This window comes from Penaeus japonicus, unplaced genomic scaffold, assembly GCF_977035675.1.
Source record: "Penaeus japonicus unplaced genomic scaffold, GWHDUDI00000001_assembly GWHDUDI00000008, whole genome shotgun sequence".
In the NCBI taxonomy this organism is placed as follows: Eukaryota; Metazoa; Arthropoda; class Malacostraca; order Decapoda; family Penaeidae; genus Penaeus; species Penaeus japonicus.
In genome coordinates this window covers 37,203,926-37,215,086 of record NW_028234410.1, presented here as the reverse complement: position 1 = coordinate 37,215,086, position 11,161 = coordinate 37,203,926, and the positions used below count along the sequence as shown (strand labels likewise).

Here is an 11,161-nt window from a genome sequence, read left to right as displayed (position 1 = left end):
TCTCAGAGGATTTTACCCAATTACCAAAAATGAAAATATTACCCAATTACCAAAAATGAAACTAAATGTATTTAACTGAGAGAACTATAAGCAATCAACATTGTATTTTTTTGTTTCATTAGTCAAACAAGAGAAGACATTCCTGTTGAACTCAAGGCCACATATGAAGTGAAGTTATTTAAACAAAATTTATGTAAAATGCATGATCCACAGAGGTAAATTTGCTGGCTTTTTAAGATGGGACCACACATTAAACACAATGTTTGTTTTCATTTGATTAGGCACTTAAAGTATATATTTTACCAATTCTTTCATAATGCATGATAAAGGAATTCATGCTGAGTGAGGGAGAAAAGAATTAAGTATGTTTATTTTTGCCTGATTAATAATGCTGAATGCCTCCTAGAAAACTAACATGTGATAGTAGATTGAAATGTGTAATCAATAATCATGGTCAGAAATTATTTTATTATTCCAATAAAAGTGATGATAACATTCATGTATAATAAGAGTAATATCTTCTTTTGGTTTTGTTTATATAATGTCTTATTTTTACCAATTTAATTTGGTAAAATGCCTGATGCCTTCTTGGTGCTGTCTAAGAGGCGAAACTTATTAAAAAAAAACTACATTTGGGAAACTCATGTTATTAATATTTCAATTTTATAGGCTTGTAAATACAGATGTATTATATAAGTAAATAAACCGAGATTGAAAAAAATCATTTTGCTTTATTCTCATTTATATAGGGAAGAGTAACATATTAGTTGACTAAATCATTAAAAAAGAAAATGTTGACAGTTGTGCTAAAATGCAACCGCAATGCTGTAGTTATTTCTTGATTGTAGTGAAAGGAACTTTTATCTTAGTTGCTCTATGGCTGAAATAATTTTTTTTATTTTATTCTGCCATCATTAGGGATTACATTTGCTCCACAGTGTATTGTAAGAAATATAGTCCTATACCTGACTGACTTAATTGATGCAGTTAGAATTATAACTGGAGAAGCCAAATTATCATTGCAAAATAAATGATCAATTAGCTAAACTCTTAGTTTTAGCTTAGATATCTTTAGGTATGATATCTCTCTTTCTATAAATCTGATATGGCCTCTCAACAACTTCAATGGGCCCTTATTAAATGCATGTCCTGTTCTTACACTGACTTAAATACATTTACCATAAAAAGGAGTACTTACATTGACTGATCCTTTGCTCAAAATATACTAGTTAAACCAATTCCTTTGCACTTTGATAATCAATTTGAAGGCAATTTGGTGTGGCATGTAACTTGTCCAAGGGAATTTTATGTTGTATATTGACTTTCAATACCATTAGCATATTATGGGATGATTTTTTTGCAAAATAATCTTAACTAATTTTTTAATATAAGTAAAGTATTTTCATCCACAGCGTGATATAATAAAAAAATCAACATTTAGATCTGTAAAGGTGTTATGACACCTACATGATGCACCTGCGCCTCCCTGTCCCTTTCTCTCTGCCTCTTCCCTTATCCTCACAGCCTGCCTCTGTCTCTCTCTCTATTCATGTATTTCTTATCAGTTTGATATCAACCTATTGCAGACAGGGATAGATTTGTTTCTCCAGTCTTCAGGATAGGTTTTATTTCAAGAGCGAGGCAGCTTCATGCAACACATCTTGATTTTTCCCATTCTCTTTCAGTCTCTCATTGTGTTCATCATTTTTTGTTTTATTATTGAGAGACTTGTATGTGCCATATGACAAGCTCTATCAATGCTGCAGTTGAGTAAAATTGTAGTATAGGGTCCATTTCAGCTCATTATTTTCTTTATTGTCAGTGTGACAGAAGTATTGTTGTTTCATAGGAGGACAAAAGGCAACTTTATTTTTTTCATATTCGTGTACTGTCATAAGCGAATATGAAAAAAATAACTATACACAATGAAGATAACATGAAAAGATAGGGAAAAGGAAGTAAACCTGTGCTTATGACTGAGTGCTATAGTACAAGGAATCCCTTCTGGCACAGGGGTACAATTGTAGACACTGGGCATGGTTTGAGTCGCCTTCCTCTTCTAGTTCTGTCAGCACATCCTTCATCATTGGTACTTTAGAGAAAGAGGTCGGCATCTTGCCATGTGCCATCACTCTCTAAAGATAATGTTTGCTAGAGACCTTGGATGGGTGCCATTCAAGGGTCTCTCTCCTGCTCGTGCTAGGAGAAAGTGGTGCTATCTAGGTTTTGGATTTCATATTACAGTAATTCTAGTAATCATAATTGCAATAGTCATCATCCCTCACTCATTACTCATGGTACAATAAAAAAAAAAAATGATCCAAAATTCCTGAATGTCATGTATGTCACGATGCCTGCTGTCTACAATGGGTTAAGAAAGGCTAAGGGAATGAAACTCACACTAATAAAGGTAAATAGAACAACTTGTAAAAAAAAAATCATGTTTATTAAGAAATAACATTTTGGTCAATATTGTATTCTTTAATGTTGAGTTGTACTTCCAATACTGTTACAGGTACTGCTTAGCCATCGAGCGAAGGAATCTGTGCTTCCGAACCTTGGCGGCTTCTCTCTGGATTTCGTCATTATTATTTGAGTTGACTTCCAGGAGACTCATCATTTTCATCTATGAGGAAAAAAAAAAAAAAAAGGGATTTGAAAGTTTTGTTTAGTTTATAGTAAATTAATGTATATTTTCCTGTATATTTTGTATATGTACTTTTCTAAAAAGAATTTGAACATTTTGCCTCATGGACAACCTTGAAAAAGAACATCAACAGTTCCTACTTTCAATATCATATTACACATAATAAATGATCTTATATCATATTTAGAGAGAGAGAGAGAGAGAGAGAGAGAGAGAGAGAGAGAGAGAGAGGGAGGAGGGGAGGGGGAGGAGAGGGAGAGAGAGAGAGAGAGAGAGAGAGAGAGAGAGAGAGAGAGAGAGAGAGAGAGAGAGGGAGGGAGGAGGAGAGAGAGAGAGAGAGAGAGAGAGAGAGAGAGAGAGAGAGAGAGAGAGAGAGAGAGAGAGAGAGAGAGAGAGAGAGAGAGAGAGAGAGAGAAAGAGAGAGAGAGAGAGAGCAAGAGAGAGAGAGAGAGAGAGAGAGAGAGAGAGAGAGAGAGAGAGAGAGAGAGAGAGAGAGAGAGAGAGAGAGAGAGAGAGAGAGAGAGAGAGAGAGAGAGAGAGAGAGAGAGAGAGAGAGAGAGAGAGAGAGAGAGAGAAGAGAAGAGAGAGAGAGAGAGAGAGAGAGAGAGAGAGAGAGAGAGAGAGAGAGAGAGAGAGAGAGAGAGAGAGAGAGAGAGAAAGAGAGAGAGAAAGAGAGAGAGAAAGAGAGAGAGAAAGAGAGAGAGAAAGAAAGAGAGAGAGAGAGAGACAGAAAGAGAGAGAAAGAAAGAAAGTCTCCTCACAGCTTTGTCACGCCGCTGAATCTCTCCGCGTTTCTGATGCATGTTGATTATGAACTCTATGAGGGAGACGTCCCACAGACAGCTGTAGTAGGCGTCCATGGCATCTACAGAGTTCCTCTCTTGAAGGCAACGAAGGGCTGTACTGTAGTCAATGTTTTCCAGGAACTGACATAGGATGGCAGCCTAAAAGAAAAAATTAAGAGTTACAAAAAGTTACAATTTATAAATATAACTTGTTATATCTCTTATGAATTAAAAAATATGTAATGTTTAATAGAATGTCTTATATTTCTTATAAATTTGATAATTTATATACTTATTCATATCAAATAATTATATCGAGTGAAAAACAAGTAAAAGACTGTAAGGTATTGAATAAATATACAAAAAAGTAAAAAAAAGAACATTAAATTAACCATCATGGATTAAAAAAAAAGGTGTCTGTATAATAGGATGGCTTTTTTATGTCTGGCATGTGGTTGCCATCTGCGGTGATGAACGACTTGCTGGCCGTTCACAAATCATGCCATCCGCTGCTAATGGGTTAATCTAATATACCCACAATCATGACCAATCATCAATACATACTCAAGAACTTCCATCCGTTCTCCCAGAACTAACCTGCGTATAACAATTCAAGTTCATGCAGCAACGGATCATTCTTCTAATAATTCCATCAGTAAGCACGGTCTGAACAACACCATTGTCATTTCGTAGGAAGTCTGTGGCCACGAAAACCGCAGTGAGGTAACTGGCCAGAGCGTTGTGGTACTGGTCATTCATGTAGGCCAAGTCAGCTCTCGACAGATGCCAAGAGGTGCAAAGGGCAGCATTTGTCTGAAATGATGAAGGAATGGGGAGAGAATGAAAAAGAAAATATTGTCCAATATGTTGTGATCATACATAAGCCGAACTACTAACAGCAAAATTTCCATCTTGCCTACTACCATGGCATACAGCCAATAATCATATCAACAACAAAAGAGAAAAAATCTCTAAGAAATGAATATAACATTCAAGAATTACCCAGATGTATACCTAATATCATCAAGCATTCATCACAAATACATTTACTTTCTTAGATGATTTACACCTTTAGAAGAGAGAAAGAGAGAATCTTACATGTGTGCCAGATGGGTATAATCTTGTGGCGTGCTCTACAGTCCATGCAAGCGTGTCTCGGATGCACTGCATTGAAACCACTCTGGGAGAAGGAAATATCATATACACATTGCTTATGATATAACAGACTAAAGCTAATATATAGTATAACAGCTAATAATATGTATAACTTCCTATCTACCCTTACATCAACCTAGCAATATATTTTATTCATCAAAGTTAAACACAAACAAAACAAAACTCACATGTCAACTGTTGGCGGCCACATGGCCAAGTGGTCAATGTGGACTGCATTGCTGGGTTCTTGGTTTAGGATGTTAAGCACATGGCCCAAGAGGGAGATCATAATGGAGAGGCAACTTGGCTCTCGCACGTTAGCCAGGAAATCCAGGAAGTCAGATCTACTCATAATGCCTATTTAGAAAGAGTGAGATCTTATTCAGGTTATATGATCACAAATACTGCTACAATAATTATTTTTGATGTCTGTAAAAATGCAATTAGGATCTTTCATTACCCAGAGAAAATCAGTAAGATTTCTTTACAGAGATCAATGCCTATATTTTTTTGTAAGAATTCCCCGAGCTATTCACCTGTATCGTGATGTCTCTCCATGGCAATAGACTGGCCAGAGCTGGATCGCTTGTGCTGGATGCTTCCTCCCATTATGCCCACCACTGAAGCAAAAATGAAATACGTATTCAGGACTCATCACCAGGACTCATTATCTGATGATCCGAAGTGTACTCTCTCTATTTGGACAATTATTTGACATAAACAGTATTCACAAAATGAGAATAAACAGACGTATGGGTAAACAAAGTAAATATTTTCTAGGCCTCAAAACCAATCTAAACAAGGAAAAAAGAAAAGAAAAGATCAGCACAACGTACCTACTTCCCAGAGGTCGTACCAGACCTTCTTGTTCGTATGTTTCTCCCTGAGGGCGTGTGCTGTTGCCGCAAGGGGTCTGACGAGGGCCAGGAGAGGCAGATGAGAGGGAAGGGACGTTCCTCCCAGAAGGCTAGTCCATTCTCCAGCATTGAGTAACAGCAGGACACACCTAAGTTGGATTTTGATTTGTTAATGTAATGACAACCTAAGAAATCTATATCTATACCTATTCATTGACAGTAACTATATTCAAGCATCTCAAACACTCATGTCAAAATCAGACAATAAAATACACACACAAACATCAAACCAAAATTAATCATTCTCAAATAACACGTCATCCTCATACCAGTTATTGACCCCCGTCCAAGGTGCAATGCCATCACGGCCACTGTGACCCCCCAGACACTGCCTTGCCTCGTTGGTAAGCTCGGCCATGACAGAATCTGGAGAGGAAATCAAACGGCAAATCAAACAGCTACTATTCTGTGTTGAAGCTTGGCTATAGGAAAGGTTTGTGTTTCCTTTTGTACACTTTTGATATGAAGAATTTTTTTCAGACTTTTTTTCTTTTCTATATTTGATATACAATATCTTTACCTAGTCTTCCTGTATTTATTTATTATTTTTTCCGCCTGAACTCCTAAAGATTCTTACTATTTTTTCCAAACTTGATTTTTGAAAATAGTAAAATATATATACATACAAAGACTACCATTACTGAAATCCTAATATCAAAATAAACAACAGAGAGACACATACTGTTCACACATGGCAGTTCATGCAAACAATGTTGTATTTTGGTCAAGAGAATCATCCACATGAGCAACTTGCATAGTCGAGGCGTCTCCCTCCCTTGCAACTTGGCTGCGTGGCTATTGGCTTCCTCCAGAAGGTCCAACGCACTCTGGAAACTCTGAGAACGTAGAGAAGAAAAAGAGGAATTATGATTCTTATTATTTTATTTTTTGTTCTTAACGAATTTCTTGTTTATCAATTCAGGAAAACGAGTGTAATTCGATGTGAAGAAAGTTGTTGTTGTCTCCTACATTACTAAAAGAAGGAATAATAGATGAAAAAAAAGGAAAGAAAGAAAGAAAGAAAGTAGTTGTTGTTTCCTACATTACTAAAAGAAGGAACAATAGATGAAAAAAAAGAAAGAAAGAAAGAAAGAAAGTTGTTGTTGTCTCCTACATTACATAAAGAAGGAACAATAGAAGATGAAAAAAAAGAGAAAGAAAGAATGAAAGAAAGAAACAAAGAACAAAAGAAAAGAAAATTAACAGACCTTGGCTTGATTCAGCTCAACTGCCTTGGCAATGTAGATATACACAAGGTCTCTCGGCGGACTGGCTGGTAATTTCATCAACGTGTTATATATAGGAATTGGCATCTCCCACTGTAAGGAAAAAAATAACACAGAAACAAAATTAGTCGCAGCTGATCTGAAAGTAATGGCAAGATGTACAGAATACCATTAAATCATTGGTTATTTCTTGTTTAGTAGTATTCTATAAAGAGCAATGCAAATAGTCCAAGTATATCCAAGCAATATCAGGGCTCAGCAACATGAATGCAAGAGCTGTAAAATTGTCCACTGAAACCTTACCTTTGTGTTGAGTTCTGTTATTTCCTTTTTGGGGATATCGGGTCTGGCTGGCAAGGCGGTTTTGTACTGCATAACAGAGTCCTTTAGAAGGTCTGGTTTGTAGGAATGGATCAAGTCCCATATGAGGTCGTTCAATTCACCCGAACCTGTTGAAAATCAATTGAATATTACCTATCTAAAATATTAGGTAGATTTCTATAAAAGTTTACAGTCTGCGTACATTGACCTTGCAAGTTTAAATGAAAATACAATATGCCTAAATTTAGCATTTCTTCCTAACATCGTGCATGACAAGCTGATTGATTCCATCATAACAGTTTATGCTAATGTCACTGAAAATTAATACTTTTTATTTGATTTCCTATATCACTACATCTTTATACAAACCAGAGATAATGCCTGGCAGTTAATCATTACATAAAAATATAACACAACTAACCACTGTATTAAGAAAAGGACACACACTGACACACACACACACACAAAACAACAACAGAATTTCTAAACAACTGTTCAAAATGCAAAATACAAAGCCCACTTACCCAACATTTCCACATCAGATTTCTTTATCGACTTCATCCTTGACTCCTCGTACTGCGGCCACATCTCCGTCAGCTCGTCTTGCTGGAAGAGGCTTTTGACGGGGTTGCTCGACATGATGGCAGGCACCAACACCTCGCTGATTTTCGGTCCAAGGTTTACCGTCAACAGGAAGAGGTGTACTCTTTCCTTCTGTGCGCTGTCTAACTGGTTCATTTTGGCAGCAAGATTCTGTTGGAAATGTTGAGAAGGGGATATGGTTCTCTGTTATATTCCTTGATGATTGTACAGGAAATACAGTTGGTATGATATTGACTGAGTTATAATATTAGCCTATTTTTATACATTAGTATATCATTTGAACATCATAGTATGTTCATAAATGTCTGGTTTAACATCTATACAGCAATAAAGCATGAATCATTATTACAGAGATGGAAAAAAAAATCTAATTAAACTGAAACAGACCCTCAATACATGGCAGCGTATCAAGTTTGAGTAAAAACTAAGTATTAGGCAAAGTCTATTCGTAAAAGGAACAAATACTGATATACAACATCAATGTGTAATGCTCATTTAATTAGTACAAAAGGATGGGGATCCACCTATCTTACACTTAAATATTCTTACAAACAAAACAAACAAAGTAATATCAAACAAATCAAGGGCAACTTGAAACACGTTTATAAATATCTCAATAATTATCATAATCACAGAGAAGGTCCTTCTTTTGCTGCTTTAAATCCTTTCTTAAACTATGGACCTACCTGAATGAGGAACTGCACCCCTGGCTTACCAGCCTGTGCAAGAGCAATTGGGTAATTGCTCTGCCACACTTCCCCCTCAAACACATTTCGTATGGTGTTGAGAGTCTGGACCTGCCAAAAGAAAACATTAATGTACTCTTATCAGATACTATTTCAAAGAGAGAAGCATATGATATAGCAGGTGTGTCTATTATTTAATCTCAGCAAAACCTATGCTACTACATTTATTTTTCTTCCTTTAGATACCAAGGAAATGTAAATGCATACATATATCCATCTTAAGCATTTCAGTTTCTATAGCTTTTCAAGATTATTTACTTGCAAAAGAAGTCCGTTCGGTAATTTTTCAGGTCTGGTTTGAAGATCCAACTCCAGATTTTTCCGCAGGTAGGAAGGAATTTCGAAGGCAACATTGTCATCTGATAAAACCTCGATCAAACCCTGGGTTATAAAAAAAAATACACCTATGATAAAATCAGAACTCTGGAGACGTACCTCTCATATATTTCTAATCATATATCAGTCATTTTTTTTACCAGAGTAAACAAAAAAAATATGTAACAAAATATAACACATGTTTCCAAACACCAATCACATACATACATACCTGATACCTGTTGCTAAGCGCATGTGAAAATCTATCGTAGAGGGATCTCTTCTCGACTGGCGTTGTTCTGCCGCAGAGAGAAGCACAGCTGTTGTAATAACCCTTGAGCTTACTCTCATTCACTTGGCAATACTCCGGATTTGAACCCAACTCAGGCAGGAGTTTGAGAGCCTCTGAGAAGTGAGAATAAGCATCCTCATATCTCTCCTGAAGGAAGTGGTATGCTCCAAGGTCATAGTGAATCTGTGTGGAAAACACTACATGTTAGAAATTAGTACAAGACAAAAATAAAATCAGTAAATGATGAATTCATGAGACCTACTTCAGACAAAATTTATAACTAAACATTTACAAGTCCTATTCACGATTAATTCTGCAACCAATATATTTACAAGACATCTATTCATCCACAAAACTGTCAATAAACAATTTAAAAATTCACCTGGCATTTGAACTGCTCATCAGCAACAGACTGGCATCTGTCCCACGCATGACTCACTGTACTTGTCTGGTGAGTGTGAACAGCAAACGAAGCCATCACTGGAGCTCGAACCTGGAATCATTCACATTCACAGTATATATATACATGGTAGAAATAAAACACTATACACAATATAAGCTTCGAGAAATATGAGAACTTATGCCGTAAACCTGAACTAAAGGAAGCCAAAATCAAGACATGATGAGGCAGTAAAGCGAAAAGCCTTCGGCATATTCATGTGTTTCCCTTCCTTGTTTTCTTTTTCAACTTGTTCAGCATGAATCCTTCACACACACACACACACACACACACACACACAAAAGACATTACATTATATATATATATATATATTATATATATATAACATTTATATATATATATATATATATATATATATATATATATATATATATATATATATCTTATATATATATATATATATATATATATATTATATATATATATATATATATATATATATACATACACACACACTATATATGTGTGTGTGTGTGTGTGTGTGTGTGTGGGGGGGTGTGTGTGTGGTGTGTGTGTGGGGGGTGTGTGTGTGTGTGTGTGTGTGTGTGTGTGTGTGTGTGGGGTGTGGTGTGTGTGTGTATGTGTGTGTGTGTGTGGTGTATGTGTGGTGTGTGTGTGTGTGGTGTATGTGTGGTGTGTGTGGGTGTGTATATTGTATATATATGTGTTATATATGTGTATATATATGTGTATATATATGTGTGTATATATATGTGTGTATATATATGTGTGTTGTGTGTATATATATATATATATTATTATATATTATATATATATATATATATATATATATATATATATATATAATATATTATATATATATATATATATATATATGTATATATATATATTATATATATATATATAATATATATATATATATATATATATATATATATATATATATATATATATATATATTTAATATATGTATATATATATTATATAATATGTATATATATATGTATATATATATGTATATATATATATATATGTATATATATATATATATATATATATATATATATATATATATATATATATATATATATATATATATATATATATATATATATATATATATATATATATGTCTATCAGATGCTTTAAACACAAGCCTCTACCATTTTCTTTTTCTTCTCTTACCTCTCCAGCCCCTAGCAACTGCTCTAGGATCCTGATGGAAACCTCTGCCCCGCGGTCTAGCATGCCAAGGATACCCTCCTGAACCTCACGGGACTCCTGGGTAGGATCTTGTTGGCCGGGACTGACAGGGGGGAAAAAAATAAAGATACACAAATATTGATGGTGGACTTTTCAAGGCTGTTTGTGGGTATGTTATCAAATCATTTAAAATCCTTGTTCTATCATGAATGTATCTGAAATCACATTTGATGATAATATAATCTAAACATGGTGGATGTGAACACCTTATCTGAGTATCAACTTCTATTCATAAGTAAGCATTTATCATCAAAATATTGAATTAAAATAATCTTGCTCTATTAACCCATTGCAGACGGAGATAAATTTGCTTGCCCAGCCTCCAGGATAGGTTTTATTTTAGAGAGAGACCGCTTGAAGCAATATAATTTGAAGCATCCCAGTCTCTTTCAGTCATTCATTGTAAAACTAGAGCGGTTTTTCTGTTTTATTTTTTTGTGTGTTTTACTGAGTTTAGAGACTTATATGTG

The 11,161-nt window shown here is 35.1% G+C and overlaps 1 protein-coding gene across 2 annotated transcripts in view; it reads right to left on the bottom strand.

Annotated features, from left to right (window-relative positions):
* Positions 1–2,424: 2,424 nt before the first annotated feature.
* The window catches only part of IntS8 (integrator complex subunit 8), a 15,784-nt gene continuing 7,047 nt past the window's right edge, over positions 2,425–11,161 (bottom strand). For both annotated transcript variants that reach the window (XM_043001483.2, XM_043001485.2), the window contains 17 exons: positions 10,614–10,734; positions 9,390–9,500; positions 8,948–9,190; positions 8,659–8,781; positions 8,341–8,451; positions 7,576–7,804; positions 7,034–7,179; positions 6,713–6,823; positions 6,187–6,340; positions 5,774–5,870; positions 5,424–5,593; positions 5,124–5,207; positions 4,776–4,944; positions 4,531–4,612; positions 4,030–4,245; positions 3,409–3,591; positions 2,425–2,626 (listed from right to left, as the gene is read on the bottom strand). In XM_043001483.2, the coding sequence (XP_042857417.2) occupies positions 2,510–2,626; positions 3,409–3,591; positions 4,030–4,245; positions 4,531–4,612; positions 4,776–4,944; positions 5,124–5,207; positions 5,424–5,593; positions 5,774–5,870; positions 6,187–6,340; positions 6,713–6,823; positions 7,034–7,179; positions 7,576–7,804; positions 8,341–8,451; positions 8,659–8,781; positions 8,948–9,190; positions 9,390–9,500; positions 10,614–10,734 (2,467 nt within the window). In that variant the 3' untranslated portion in view covers positions 2,425–2,509. The remainder of the gene's footprint in view (positions 2,627–3,408; positions 3,592–4,029; positions 4,246–4,530; positions 4,613–4,775; positions 4,945–5,123; positions 5,208–5,423; positions 5,594–5,773; positions 5,871–6,186; positions 6,341–6,712; positions 6,824–7,033; positions 7,180–7,575; positions 7,805–8,340; positions 8,452–8,658; positions 8,782–8,947; positions 9,191–9,389; positions 9,501–10,613; positions 10,735–11,161) is intronic.